Here is a 15,653-nt window from a genome sequence, read left to right on the forward strand (position 1 = left end):
AAAAATGAGCGAGTTAGGCTAGTATGACACTTTGTTAGAAGTAATACCGAGTATGCTTTGACTTTACTGTTGTTAATTATCAAACTGCTTGTTTTGGTAAAAAAAGCTACTGTAGACATTAAATACTCCACCAGAAAGAACGGGGCAAACCGATAAACATGTTTATCGGACTGCTAAATGCGATTCTGAAACATGCTCTGATGTTATTGTGAGTATAGATACCAAATAGAAATACAGCAAGTTAAGCTCTGTGTGAAGCAGTTATGATGAAATAGAGCACTTAAGAGACTGCCTGGAGAATGTGGATGTGCACAAATGTTTGTAACAACTAAAGCTAATGTGGTGACAGCTGTAAGAGGAAATTTTTCATGTGTTTCTGTGTTTTTTTTTATTTGATACTTGCTTTATTATTAACTTAAATGCATAGTTTGTCAACACTAGAAGAAAATATACTTGATCCCCAAAGAAAGTGAACTGAGTAAAGGAAAGTATTGTTTCTGGATTTTAATCTTTTAAAGGTTTCCTCAAAACCTGAAGAAAACAAGATCAGTCAGGAAGATCTCTCCAAAATAATAAGTAATGCTGAAAAGGTGCAAATTAAACAAGAGACTATTGAATCTCGATTGTCTGCTTTGAAGAGGTAAGTTGTACTGTCAGCAAATGATCTCTAAAGTTGTGTAGTTATGATAATAGATTCTATACAAAGACCTAATTTTACATGTTACTTGATTTCTTATTGCCTAACAAAATATTGCTTTGGGAAAATAAGTTTCAATAAAAGAATTACATTAAAAATGGAATATTGTGCTATGGCAAAAAGTAATAGGCAGTGTTGGTGTTTGAAGAACTGTCTATTAGTGAGCAATTAAAGAATACCTTTAGTAATAGTTCCATAATGCTGCTGAGGCTGAATATTCAGCCAGGCTCTTGGCATATTGCTACAATTAATGCCTTTGCTTGTTGCTTTTTCATTTCCTGTTGTTTTCTTCATTTCCTCCACTACTATAAAATTGCAGAAGAGTTAGTGCCTCTGATAATCTGTTCAGAAATCTCCTTTGGAAATTCATTAGTTACTTCAGCAACAGAGGTACACAACTTAAAATCCAAATGTAAATAGAGTATTTTTGATTTGCATTATTACCTCTTTAGTAATTACTCATTCTCAACAGTGAGACAGGTGTGTTTCACCTGTTTAATCCTTTACAGTGTATAGGTACAGACAAGATGTATGAGCATAAGCATGTAGAGATATATGAGCATAAGTCACAGCACCTCAACAGTAAGTCTGTCTTAGGACTCCTTAACTTACTTTTGACAATGTAAATGGTTTACTTCTGTGGCAGGGGCTAGTTCAAGTTTTAAATTACTTCAGTGGCAGAATATTTGTGGGCAAACTTATTTTGTTGAGGAAGAGTTTTTCTTAGAATCTGGCCAGTCTAGAGTGAAAATGTTCATACTCACTGTTTTCAAATCATAGATGATTTTGGGTTGGAAGAAACCTCAGAGAGCTGTTGGGTCCAACCCCTGCCTAGAGGGCTGACTTTGGCTGAAATGACATCCAGTTGCTAATGACCTGGCAGTTTGTAGAATTGAGAAGATAGAATGGTTGGTCTTTGGCATCCATATTGTTGTCGTATGAATTTTAAATGGTTGAAGTTGAAACCGGAGCTAAATCAGATTTAGTCATACAAAACATGTTAGAAAAGCTAAAGATAAAAAGATTTGAAGGGGAAAAAGGGTAAAACCAGACTTGACAGAGGTGAACCTGGGAACAGCACACCAGTGTTTGATGGATGGTCTGCCAACATCCTTTTGTCTTCCATCTCAGTGGAGACAGGAGGTGGAGATCCTTGTGGGAGCAGGGAAGCAAAGGTTAATGTGTTGAAGGTCACAGAAACACCTTAAAATGGTAACATGGGGTCAGAAATTCCCATCCTTAAAAGGTGACCAGATCAGTAACCCATCTGAAATGCATCTACACCAATGCACGCACCACAGACAATGAAGAGCCTGTGCACCAAAGGAAGTTGCTGTTATGGAAACGTGGTGGGATGAGTCACACAACTGGTGTGCTGCACTGGGTGGCTACAGACTCTTCAGACAGGGTATGCAAGACAGGAGAGGTGGAAGGGTAGCCCTGTGTTAGGGAGTGTCTTGACTGCTTAGAGGTCAGTGATGGTGAGGATAGAGTTGAATATTTATGGATAAGAATCAGGAGGAAGGACAACAAGGGGAATGTCACAGTAGGAGTCCCTACAGACTGCCCAGCAAAGATGATGAGGTAGATGAGATGTTCTTTAGGCAGTTGTGAAAAGTCTCAAGATTGCTGGCCCTCATTCTCATGGGGGATTTCAGCTTATCAGATGTCTGCTGGAAATACAACACAGAAGAGAGGAGACAGTCCAGAAGATTCCTGGAGTCTGTGGAAGATAACTTCCTCACACAGCTGATGAAGGAGCCAACAAAGGAAAGCACCTTGCTCAGCTCAGTATTTGTACACAGAGAAGGACTTCAGGGAGATGCGATGGTTGGAGCCCATCTTGTGCATAGTGATCATGAAATGATTTGAGTTGCTGATCCTCAGAGAAGCAAGAAAGGAGAGTCAGAAAAACTGCTACCTTAGATTTCCAGAGGGCAGACTTTGACCTGGTTTAGGAGGTTGGTTGCCAGAGTTCCTTGGGAGGCAGTCTTGAAAGGGAAAGGAGTCCAGGAAGACTGGACATCTTTCAAGAAGAAAATCTGAAAGGCACAGGATCAAGCTGTCCTCTTGTGCAAGATGTGCCAGCAAGACAGAAGCCTGTCCTGGCTGAACAGGGAGCTTCTGCTGGAGCTCAGGAGGAATAAGAATATGACCTTTGGAAGAAGTGTCAGGCAGCTCAAAAGGACTACAAGGACGCTCTGAGGTCATGTAGGGAGAAAATCAGAAGGGCCAAGGCACAACTAGAACCTAAACTGACCACTGCTATAAAAGACAATAAGAAATGTTTTGGTAAATATTAGTAACAAAAGGAGGGCTAAAGGGAATCTTCATCCTTTAGTGGACACAGGGGGAAGTTTAGTGGTCAAGGATGAGGAAAAGGCTGAGATTCTTAATGCTTTCTTTGCCTCAGTCTTCAGTAGTAAAACCAACTGTTCTCTTGAGCACCCAGCCTCCTGAATCAGAAGACAGGGATGAGGAGCAGAATGAAGCCCCCTTAGTGGAAGAGGAAATAGTGTATGATCTGCTGCTCCATTTTGATTCACAAGTCAATGGGGCTAGACAGAATCCATCTGAGGGAGCTGGCAGAAGTGCTCACGAGCCAACTGTCCATCATCTACCAGCAGTTCTGGCTCAGCAGGTGTGGTCTCACACGGCTGGAGGATGGCAAACATGACCCCTATCTACAAGAAGGGTTGGAAGGAGGATCCTGGGAACCTCAGGCCTGACAGCCTGACGTTGGTGCCAGGGAAGTTTACAGAGCAAGTCATCTTGACCGTCATCATGAGGTACATACAGGACAACCAAGGGTTCAAGCGCAGTTAACGTGACTTTATGAGGGGAAAGTACTGCTCGACCAATCCATTCTATGACAAGGTGACCTACTTAATGGATGAGGGTAAGGCTGTTGATGTGGTCTAGCTGGACTTCAGTAAGGTCTTTTGACACAACAGCATCCTCCCCAAGAAACTGTCTGCCCATGGCTTGGATGGAGGATGCTATTGAGGCCGCATGCCAAATAGTGTGTTCACTTCTCACTGCAAGAAAGACATTTTGGTACTGGAGTGTGTCCAGAGATGGGCAGCAATGCTGGTGAAGGGTCTGGAGATCAGGTACAGCTGAGGGAGCTGGGGATGTTTAGTGTAGAGGACGCTGAGAGGAGATATGATCACTCTCTACAACTGCCTGAAAGGGGATTGGAGTGAAGGGGGGGTCAATTTCCAGTTACGAATGATAGAACATGAGGAAATGGGCTCAAATTGCAGCAGGGGACGTTTATATTGGACACTAGGAAAAATTTTTTCATTGAGAGGGTTGATAGACAGTGGCACAGGCTTTTCAGGGAGGTGGTGGAGTCACCATTCCTGGAGATATCTTAAAAGCTGTGTAGAAGAGATGCTGGGGGACATGGTTTAGTGGTGGGCCTAGCAGTGTTAGGTTAGTGATTGGACTTAATGATCTTAATGGTCTTTTCCAACCAGAATGATTCTATGATTAAAATCAACACAATTCCAGTTGTTGAATTTGTGATGGAACTGTGCTTTGAGATTTTATGTTGGACGTAAGAGCAGTCTGAAGAGTGAGTAGTAAGTGTTATCACACTGCATATAAACAGTTGTTTCTGAAAACAGCTTAAGGTTTCCTAAAACCCAAATATCAGTGGAGAGATTTTCCTTGGTTTTTGGCATACATCTGTTGAAAACTAAACTGCAAAAGAGAGAATGGTGGTATATTGTCTTTCTTTATTCATTGAAGCTTTCGGTATTCATTTACCTACCTCTTTATGTGCTTTATGATGTTGGAAACAATGAGGTTCATGGATGCTATAGCATGGACTTTTTACAGCAGGTTTTTATAGTGTCTCAGTAACTTGACTCCTATGAATACTGGAATAATCAGGGTTTATAAAATGGCAGAATTTAATGAAAACTGGCATTTCTGCTGTCCTGCTTTTAATTTTAGCACTCAACATGTCCCTTTATTGGACTGTTAGGTTGGCCTGCTGCTGTATGTGTGACTTGAGAGCTTGTTCTGTAAAGATGGTTCCAAGGTGGATGTAGGTGGATAAAGCCTTCTCCAGACTAAACAACCCCAATTCCCTCAGCCACTCCTCTGAAGACTTGTGCTCCAGATCCTTGACCAGCTTTGCTGTCCTTCTTTGGACACTTCCCAGCACCTCAGTGTCTTGTACTGCTGTTGACAGGTGGCTTGCATCTAGCAAGGGATGTGTGAGGGAAGGTAAACAGGTTTGATACAGGTGAACTCTGTTTTTTACCAGTGAGAGGAAACTGCATTCTTAGGCTGTTCACTCCTTTGCTGTTGCCAGGATCCAGTTATGTGCTTGTTTGTTTGGGGGGTTTTGTTATTATTTATTTAATTCCTTGGGATTTCACTGAAGGAAGCAAGAGGAGAAGATAACATTGTTATGGAAAAGGAGACAAAGTAGTTAATTTTTAAATGCTGAGTGTATGTGTAGTAAGTATTGCCAAATTCAAGAATTTTAAAGGTCTGAGTTTTTTTCTTAAGCAGGCTGGAAATTCCCTGCGGGCTCTTTGTTGTGTTTGGGTCTTCATTTTGTAATGCCGTGCCAAGGCTGCTAGCTGTGTGACTTCCCCTTCCCTCCAATCTTAAAACACATTTCAAAGAGCTTTAATGAAACCAGTTAGTCTTTTTAACAAAAATTATCAGTGTAAATATTTTAAAACTTAGCTTTAGCTTGACTTCCAAATTGTTCTTTTCAAACAGGGAGAATGAATCCCTTTGGAGGGAAGTGGCAGAACTGAGAGCAAAACACTTGCAACAACAGCAAGTTATTCGGAAGGTAAGGTTTCATTCAACTGTTGTGGGTGAATGTGGGTGCTTCTGGAGGAATGCTGGGCCACTTGTTACCTTGCTTTGTCCACACTTTTTCTTTTTACAACGTGTGAAATATCTCTTTGATAGGAGAAGCAGCAGAGTGGTGTATGGTGAGCAGATCCTTTGTGAAAACAAACATTCAGTGTATTTCACAGCATAAGCAGAAGATAAGGACAAACTCTTGTAAAGGTTTTTCAAAAAAACAAGTTGAAGAACATCATGTGTCTTTCATTAAGCCATCCTTAAGATGGTTTATCCATTTTGTATTACTTCAGGAGTCAGATGGCCAGTATTCCATTTTGGATCATCTCAGGAGACAGCATTACAAAGTTCTGTATTGGAAATTCACTGCTGTCCCACTTAACTGACCTTCTGACTGTGAATTTCTGAAGTTATCAGAACAAGAAATTGAGTGGAACCCATTGATAAGAGCTTAGCTTAGTTTAGTTTAACAGATTTATGATCTGCCAAAACTCATGTAAATTCAAACACTGAAAGTAGCCCTATAGCAACCAGTTACTTTTTTTTTCAGTTTGTTCAAGTCATTTGTGTGCATTTAATCCTTACATTTAACATGAGGGAAGATAGCGTAACGTTTCAAAAGGAAAGGCAGGTAATGAATACTGTTGTGTACATGTAATTTTTTTCTGAATCTGTCAGAAATTACTTTTCCCAGAACAGTATTTACAGGCACAGGTTAATGTACACTCAGCGTCACTATACATCATCTCTCATGGAATATAAAGGCTTGGAAGGGACCTCGAAAGATCACTCAGTCCAACCCCCCCTGCCAGAGCAGGACCACCTAGAGAGAATGTCCTAGCTCACACAGGAACTCGTCCAGGTGGATTTTGAATGTCCCCAGAGAAGGAGACTCAACTGCCTGTCTGGGTAGCGCATTCTTTGCTTAATAGAATTCTAATAGTTGGGAGTTACTGGGTGTTTTTCTGTGTACCGTGTGATGCAGTGTTCAAGTCTACTGTTACTGCCTGCTATGTGAAAAGCCTTTCTCAGACAACCCAATAACTTAATTTTTTTTAGATATTACCAGCAGTGTTTTCTGTTCTACCATGACTTTTTTTTTTTTTAACTTTTCCAAACGGTTCTATATGAGGGCTACACAAAATCAATGTTCTGCTGTTTATGTATAGGTTATGTTGTTGAACTCTACTGCTACAAAGTGTCTTGGTACTCTAAAATAGAGAAACAATTACAGGGTAGAGCAACTAACAATAGTGTTCTTTTCTTTACAGATTGTACAATTTATTGTTACTTTGGTGCAAAACAACCAACTAGTGAGCTTAAAACGCAAGAGGTAAATATGCTCTTGACAACTTGCTGTCCAGTCAATATACTGACATGCTTTGTTGACCAAAACCAAAGGATTAGTTTCAAGATGGCTTTCTTCCTTTACTCTTTCTAATTTAGGCCTCTACTTCTGAACACTAATGGACCTACAAAGTCAAATGTATTTCAAAAAATTGTGAAAGAGCCAGCTGACAGTAACCACCATGTAAGTTTTCTTTTGAGTACCCTTTGTTATGATGAAGAAAGGAGTGAAGGGGGGCAGACAGATCAAGTATCTTGTCATGCGGGGAATAAAACATAGCTGTGTGCTGAGAGCTGTCGAATTGTAGAAGTGATGTACTACCTTGTGTTTTATTCAGAAGACACGTTTGTGTAATCACCATTCACTTTTCAATATAGCGATGTGTCAGCCAAATACCTGTGTGTTAAATACAGCTTAATGTGATCCTAGCAAAGGCAGTTTGCTTTTAGCAATAGTGCTGTTAGAAATAGCCTATGTATGGTCTCTGGGAGTTAGGCCCCTCAAGCCTCTTACAGGGACAAGAATCTAGCGTCTTGCTCTCCAAGGCTGCATCCAGCCCAGCAAAATCATGCCAAGTTGTTATGCTGTTTGAATGTCTCATGCCACTGAAAGTTATTTTTTACTGTCCAAATAACAGTTGTTGGGGAAATCATTCTAATGAGTGCTGTGGCATGGTGCTAGAATGGTTTTATGACAAAGTGCTATTTAAATAGCAGTCACTTTCAATTTTTAGTTCTTGTGTAGTCCTGTTGTTGCAGCTTTTTTGTTGCTTTTGCTGACATGCTAATATATTTTTATTTCTATGCCTATGGTATTTGCCAAACATTTTTTTCCATAGCTGCAGTTCTTCAGATTGTCCATTTATTTGTTTGCTTTTTCTATTACTTGTAGATCTGTACAAACAGTTTGTAATACCTGAGGTGTAGGAGAGCTCTTGCACCTCTCTAGAGCTGAAGCACTGTAAGATACAGTAATAACTGTAAGAATGCCAAAGCTCGTTGACCTTCTGTCTCTTGACCCTTTAAAATTTTTTTCAGGTACCTCTCAACAGGAATGAGGGCTTAAAACAAAGGGAACAGATTTCAGATGACATCATTATTTATGATGTTACCGATGATGTGGACAATGAAGAAAGTCTTCCTGTTACACCAGAAACAAATGAGGATATGACTTCAGAGTCTTCCAAGTAAGAAGTCTCTAGAAGTCCACGTAGATAATTGGCTTTTGGTGTTGTGTAATATGCAATAATTCAGGTGTCTTAGCTGATGGGGTTTTTTTTTAAGAAAATGGACAGAAACACTCAGCACTCCTGCATGTAGAGAAGCTTCATGTGTGAATTCAAGCTAGGATCTGATTTATTGACCTGGATTTGTTCCAGGTAGTTGATTGGCTGTTGGACTTTGAATATGTTGAGGACAGAAACTAGTTAACAGCAATCAATATTATTGCATTCTTGTTAAATATACTACTGGTCCAAAGGCAGAGTAAATGATGTCTTATGGATACAGACAGAAATTACTTGCCTTGTTTTTACAGTTTTTTTTTAATGGATAATAATTTGCACGTGCTGTTTGTCAAGTGTTAGTGTGGTCTTTGAACTTTATTAAGCCAGTTAATTTCAGGTAGGTTTTTTCCAGTCCCAGGTGATTTGTGACTGTTCCTTCCTGTCTGTACTATAGAAGGAGCTCATCTTTTGTCTGTGAGCAGTTGGAATTTGATGCACAGATCGAAATGCAGCTCTTCCCAAGCTCCATTGCTTGGGAAGAATGAACTAGTACCATTGCTCTTGTTCAGCTGAGGTCTGGGAATGCATTCTCTGATAGAAAAGCTTTGTGAAGATAAGGCTGTGATAGAGGTGAACTTGCTTCTGCAGGGGGGGTGGACTAGATGATCTCTAAAGGTCTCTTCCAACCCCTACCATTCTATGATAGAGAGGCAGCACGACTAACAGCTACTTAGAGGGTTAAGAAAACTAGAATATGGATGAAAGCAAATTATTTGAGAGATTTTTTTGGGGGGTTTTAGGTTGCCTTCCTAGTGTATGTAATAAAGTTAATTATCTACAGCGTTGTTGACTGAAATACTTCGTTATGGATGCTCTAGAGTTGATTCTGTTCAACAGGAAAGATGCGCAATATGTATCGACTGTTTACTTTGATCTCATATGCCTTGTCCACTTTGTAGATATTTCACATTTATATGCAGGCTTATAGTTGTTCTAATGGAAAACAGCCAGCATGCCTGTATCGTTTTTAGTAGTGACATAGCACAATAGTGTCTGCCAGCTGAGATGCAGTAAGTGTTGGGCATTACAGCACCATATCAATGGAAACCAGATGTTTAGAATATCTTGCTGTGTTTCATATTGAAAAACAGTAGGAAAGTTTATTTCCTTATAGTAGCTTGACTACACCTGCAGAATAGTAACATTTTAAATTGAGTGTCTTTTAAATGCTTTAATTCATCTCTCCTATTATAGCTGTAGTCATTCTCCTGATATTGTAATTGTGGAAGATGATAATGAGGAAGAATATGCCCCTGTAATTCAAGAGGATAAAGTCACAGAGTCAGCTGCTGTCCCAGCTAATGATCCCCTCAGCCCTGTCGGTGATGGTACAAGCCCACTCATGTCAAGTGCTGTACAGCTGAATAACCAGTCAACTTTAACTGCAGAAGATCCAGTCTCGATGATGGATTCCATACTCAATGAGAATGGAGTAATTCCACAGAACATAAATCTTCTTGGAAAGTAAGTAGCCGGGTCTTATGTTTTTTCAGGTATTAGAACTGATTGTTTGACTGAAGTAAAAGTAACTGAATGGTAGATTCTATTGAGAACTTTATAGGCTACCTTTAACACAAGCAGTTCCCGAAGATCCTTTTAAGATAGGACCTCTCATTTTCATCATGAAGTCACTGGGTGAGGTGTATAATCTGACAGTGTAATCAGGATTTACCCGTGTGGCTCTTGCAGGTGGATGGGTCTCAGTAGGGCTACGTGGATGCCAGAATAGCATCTCTGCTGATGTCACGTCACGATGTTTATGTTGATGTGATACCTGGTTTGGAGCACCGGCCTTGCTTTACTTGCCTTCTTTAAAGAGGCTGAAAGTTTTCATTTTTTTTTTTCCAGAGGTTGTTTGTAATGAAAGACAGTTTGTTCTAGTTCTGCTGAAGATTTTTAGATGCATGTAGTGCATCTGTGTAAAGCTCAGTTGTGGATTTCTCTTCGTTTTGTTAAGGGATACAGCAATAAAATATCGTTTGTCTTCTAGGGTTGAACTTCTGGATTATCTTGACAGTATCGACTGCAGTTTGGAGGACTTCCAAGCTATGTTATCAGGACGACAGTTCAGCATAGACCCAGATCTCCTGGTCGATGTAATTTTCACTTCTTAAGTATTTTGATGATACACTACAGAAAATATTTGTGTGGGTTGTTAACTGTTTCAAAAAGATTTAAAACATGACAAATTTATTTCTTTCCTTTAAAAAAGAAAGTTATAAATACTTGTGAATGTGTGTTTCTGAGGCACCGTTGCAATTCTCTGCTCAAGCAAAGGCATAAGTCTTTTATTGAAGAATGGTTTTCTAATGAAACGATGCTTTTATTTGTTGCTACTTGAACTCACACACCAATTAGATCAATGCTATTGCTTTGAAATAGTCCAGCAAATCATTACTTGTCTCCTCAGTGAGCTGGGGTTAAAAAGGCTCTTGGCATTTATTTCACAAGCTTTTCTGCTACTTCAGTATGTACGTGTTCTCAGTTTCCCTTCAGATTTATATCAAGTAAAGTGGCCTAGGTTGGAAGGAACCTGTGCATGTTGTCTGGTCCAGTCCTCTTGCTCAAAGCAGAGCCATCTTGAATGTTGGATCTTGTTGCTTGGGACCTTGTTGTCTCAGATGCTGAAATCTCCAAAGATGGGAGATTCCCCAACCTCTTGGGTGTCAGTTCCAATGCTTGACTCTTCTTTTTTAAGAAACAATTTCCTTATATTCTTATATTTTCCTGCTGCAGCTTGTAGCTCTTGCCTCTTGCCCTTTGTCCACCTCTGTGTAGTATGTCTTCTCTGCAATACCTCTTCAGGAGTCATGGAAGAGTGCAGTTGTTCTCCCTCTCCAGTTATTCAGCCCTCTCCAGACAAGATTAGCCAATCTGTCTTGGCCTCTTGTATGTCATAAGCCCCCAAACATATGTGTCTCCTTGGACACCCCTGGGTTTGAAAACTCTGGTATTGGGAAGCCTGAAACTGGGCACTCTTCGACAAGTGTCCTCAGGGGCTGTGCAGAGACAAATGATTGGTTGCTTCCCCTGACCTCCTGGCAGTGCAGTGCCTGAAGCAGAGCAGTCCCCTGCAGTAAGGCCCTGCTATGGCACAGGAAAGGATGGTGTCTGCCATGACTTCTAGCATGACTCCTGCCTCTCTCTGGAGCTGCTGCTCCCTGTCCATTTGTTCCCTAGCCTGGGCTACTGTGTGAGGTTATTGCATACTAAATCTGCTGTCATGGTGTAACCCCAGCTGGCACCCGAGCACCACGCAGCTGCTCACCCAGCCTCCTCCTGCCCCACCATGGGACCAGGAGGAGAGCTGTAAAGGGAAAACATAACATTTGTGGGTTAAGAACAGCTCAGTAATGGAAATAAAATATAGTAATAACAATAGTGATGAAAAGGTAGGTAAAAAAAAGGAAGAAAGCCCAGGAAAACACAAGTGATACCCAATGCAGTTGCTCAATTCCATGCTGACTGCTGCCTGAGCCGAGATCTGTCCCTTCCTGCCAGTTTCTATACTAGGCATGATGTTCTATGGTATGGGGCTAGGTGGGGTCAACTGTCCTGGCCATGCTCCCTCCCACGTTCTCGTGCAGCTCCTCACTGTCAGAGCATGAGAAACTGAAAAGTCCTTGACTTGGGATAAGCACTGCTTAGCAACAACTAAAACATCAGCTTGTTACCAACATGGTTCTCATGCTAAACTCAAAACACAGCCTTGTACCAGATACTAAGAAGAAAATTGTCTCTCTCCCAGCTGAAACCAAGACACTATCCACCCCTTTTTCTATACTGTTTACATCATGCCAGGTCCCACATTTCCAGTGCATTCCAGTCAGTCCCCACCACCTTTCCCATCTCTCGATCTACACACACAGCTATCACTCCCATAGTCTATGGACCATCCCTTTAAAACATTTGTTGGGTTCATTCAGTCTGTGACTTGAGGCTTCATCAGCCATAACAGTCCTGCAGGGCAGGTGGGATGGCATGTGGTGTTGGGCTGCTGCATGCTGAAGCCAGTTCTGCTTGCATCCCTGCTATGCTTGTCTGGTTCTGTCATCACTGCAACCTTGCTCGGTTACATCAGAATGCATTCTTCATTAGTCTCACCGATTTCACTGTAATAGCCTTGATATGGCTGGCATACAGCCCTCAAGGAAGTGCTAATCTGCAGTAATCAACAATTCAATTCATTGGCTGTTCTTAACCTAAAATCACATCCCCTTGAGGTACGCATAGGCTTTCCCCACCCAGCCTGTAACCCCCAAAGGAGCGAGTGCCTGTTGGCTGCTCTTTTGCCTCCTCACCTCATGGCTCTCCTCTCCCTCCTGCTGGTGACTCTACCCGGGACTGTTCTTCCTCACTGTACAGGGTGTTCTCTGTGCACCAACATGAGAAGGAGTTGGTATTTTAGGACTGCAGCAAACCAGGTTGGATGTAGTACAGTTGTTCCCCTTGTGACTGAGGGCCATGGACTTCAAAGCCATTGTGCTCTTAACCAGGCTTTGCTTCCCAAAAGTGGTAACTGCGAGTAAATAAACTCCAGTCCTGATAGAGGGTGAAAGCATGAAGTACAGGGATTATTCTCACACATGCAGACACAGCGTTCTTGTATTCTCAGTGGTGACATTGAGATACCTAAAACTTGATGTGTTTTGTCTTATTCAGCTTTTTACAAGCTCCGTGCAGATGAATCCCACAGATCATATCACTAATAGCAAAGTAAGTCTTGACTCCATCGCTTGATGTACACACCGTAGCGAGAGATGCAAACATCACTCATCCTTTTCTGTTTTCCTCACTGGTGTATTAGTACTTTTTTTTTCATACTCTGGCTTTGACGGCTTCCCTGAGAATAGGAAGCCCGCAGCCGAATTCATCCTGTCTGTTAGGCTTCAAACAGAAAAGGGAGAAGTGTAATCCATAACGTCCTTTAAAACTCTCCTTACCTTGAAACTGATAGCTGTACCTTGTACTAGGTTCTTGACTTTTGTATCCTCTAAGGTTTTAGCACTTGCACACACAGCACAACAGACTTTGTTAGAGCTCTGTTCAATCTGTCTTGTCTGGCAGGAAAAGTAACACAAGAAAAGCAGCAGAGCAAAGATCTTGTGTTTTTAATTTGTCTTGTCCATCCATGAGCATTCATTTTGGTTCTTGCTTGGGTGAGCCTGTGCTTCCATGTCCCGTTTTCTCAGCCAAGGTGTGTGAGTGTGGGTCACGGATGCTGCTGCATCCCTTCACGAAGGCAAATTGGATTTTTTTTCACGGTTGGTCAGCTGTGCTCTAGTGGCACCAGAACAGGCTTTGAGCACGATTTTAAGGTTTTCCTTTATTTCTAGGTGGAGGCAAAGGGAATAGAAACTACTAAGAACAATGCTGCTCCAGCATCTTCGCAGGAAAACCAAGAGTCGAAGCCCAAATCAGGTCAGTTGCTGGGTTTTGTTGAAACAATTTAACAGCTGAACAAGCATTGTTCTAAAAACCATCTTGGTTATTTGTTCTCTTACCTGGTTCTGTGTCATTCCGATTTGCAAGGAACTGAAACAAAACTTGCCCTTGATTGCTTTTTAGGTTTTTGGCACTGCACCAGGTGCAGAGAAACTTAAGGTTTTTTTGCAGGAGAAATCTGAACAAACGATGTTATGAACGAATACAATTCTTTAGTTGCTCTTTGAAAAGTCCTGGGACAGCAGGATGACCACAAGCCAGCAATGTGCCCTTGTGGCCAAGGAGACCAGTGGCATCCTGGGGAGTTTTAGAAGGGCTGTCGGCAGCAGGTTGAGAGAGGGTCTCCTCCCCCTCTACTCTGCCCTCATGAGACTGCATCTGGAATACTGTGTCCAGTTCTGAGCTGCTCAGTTCAAGAAAGACGGGGAGCTGCTGGAGAGAGTTGAGTGCAGGGCCACAAAGGTGATAAAGGGAGTGGAGCATCTCCTTTATGATGAAAGGCTGAGGGAGCTGGGGCTCTTTAGCTTGGAGTAGAGGAGAGTGAGGGGTGACCTCATTAATGTTTACAAATATATAAAGGCCGGGTGTCAGGAGGATGGAGCCACGCTGTTCTCAATGACATCCAATGATAGGACAAGGGGCAACGGGTATAAACTGGAACATAAGAGGTTCTTAAGAAATACAGGAAGAATTTCTTCACTGTGAGGGTGGGGAAGCACTGGAGCAGGCTGCCCAGGTGGGTTGTGGAGTCTCCTTCTCTGGGGACATTCAAAATGCACCTGGGTGAGTTCCTGTGTGACCTACTCTAGGAGGTCCTGCTCTGGCAGGGCAGTTGGACTAGGTGATCTTTTGAGGTCCCTTCCAGCCTTTGAGATTCTGTGAAAACAAATCTCTACCATGGCTTCTGTTAATTATTATTTTAATCAGTTTTATGGGCTGGATTTTGTTACTTCTGCACGTGCTCTGCTGATGCTTGGGGAATTCTTTTTTACCCCTTAGACAAGCAGCTGATACAGTACACGGCCTTCCCACTCCTCGCCTTCTTCGATGGGAACGCAGGCTCCGCTGTGGAGAGCGGGAGCACGGCAGCTACCGACAGAGCCCCAGAGGTGGACGAGCTGCTGGAGAGCAGCCTGGACCCTCAGCCCACCCAGAGCAAGCTGGTGCGGCTGGAGCCACTGACGGAGGCCGAGGCGAGCGAGGCCACCCTCTTCTATCTATGTGAACTCGCCCCGGCGCCCATGGATACGGACATGCCCTTCTTGGATAACTGATGTCCTGGGCACACTGTACATAGTCATGAACTATTTATTTAGAATATCGTTTGGTATATGACGGCTTTTTTTTGTAAACCGCTGGTTTCTGTAACCAGGTTGACGTGGAATCCAAAACACCTTTCCTACGCCACTTCCTACAAGCGCCTGTAACACCATGGTTAGAGGGAGCCGCTGGGGACGGTTGGTAACACCACGTCTGACTATTCCTGCGCTGCTGCTGCTGTCACATACATATTGCTAAGTACCCCGGGCACCTGAACACGTGTTTGTAGTAAGCTTTATGGTTTCTTATACTTCTGGTCTTACATATGATGACGTAAACTAGTAGTGTATGGTTAGGGAGCACTGGCTTTCTGTATCTTGGGTTTTTTTCTATTTTTTACAATATTTTAACAAACATGAGGCTTTTTTGGGGTAGCGGGGGACCAGGACCTGATGTAGGCTTTTTTTTTCCCTGCCTGAACTGGGAACAAAGTGCCTGTACCTTGCTCAATCATGGTTCTGCCTTACTTTCACTGCAGTGGAAGTGCTCACACAGCACAAAGGGGGAGGGTGGGAGGGTTGGGGAAGAGACCTTGACAGCCGCCAGGCCCCTTGACTGCATGAGTACTCTGAACTTGGACCATCTACTCCAATAAAATAAATGTTACTTAAGTGTGATAATCACTACTAGGAGCTGGTTCTTAATCCATGCACCAAGCCGGTGTGCATTTAGGAGCCTGTATTTTTTCATATGAGTGGCTCTGGAAAAAGTGCTGCTCT

The 15,653-nt window shown here is 42.3% G+C and overlaps 1 protein-coding gene across 10 annotated transcripts in view; it reads left to right on the plus strand.

Annotated features, from left to right (window-relative positions):
* HSF2 (heat shock transcription factor 2) overlaps window positions 1-15,554 on the plus strand; it is a 55,430-nt gene extending 39,876 nt beyond the window's left edge. For 8 of the 10 annotated variants that reach the window (XM_061990605.1, XM_061990603.1, XM_061990607.1 and 5 more), the window contains 10 exons: window positions 519-640; window positions 5,444-5,519; window positions 6,808-6,869; window positions 6,983-7,067; window positions 7,922-8,070; window positions 9,364-9,633; window positions 10,160-10,265; window positions 12,832-12,885; window positions 13,506-13,590; window positions 14,614-15,554. In XM_061990605.1, coding sequence (XP_061846589.1) covers window positions 519-640; window positions 5,444-5,519; window positions 6,808-6,869; window positions 6,983-7,067; window positions 7,922-8,070; window positions 9,364-9,633; window positions 10,160-10,265; window positions 12,832-12,885; window positions 13,506-13,590; window positions 14,614-14,888 — 1,284 coding nt within the window. In that variant the 3' untranslated portion in view covers window positions 14,889-15,554. The remainder of the gene's footprint in view (window positions 1-518; window positions 641-5,443; window positions 5,520-6,807; window positions 6,870-6,982; window positions 7,068-7,921; window positions 8,071-9,363; window positions 9,634-10,159; window positions 10,266-12,831; window positions 12,886-13,505; window positions 13,591-14,613) is intronic. The other 2 variants (XM_061990608.1, XM_061990612.1) reach the window with 1 other exon arrangement.
* Window positions 15,555-15,653: the final 99 nt, after the last annotated feature.

The sequence above is a fragment of the Colius striatus genome, chromosome 2, assembly GCF_028858725.1.
Source record: "Colius striatus isolate bColStr4 chromosome 2, bColStr4.1.hap1, whole genome shotgun sequence".
In the NCBI taxonomy this organism is placed as follows: Eukaryota; Metazoa; Chordata; class Aves; order Coliiformes; family Coliidae; genus Colius; species Colius striatus.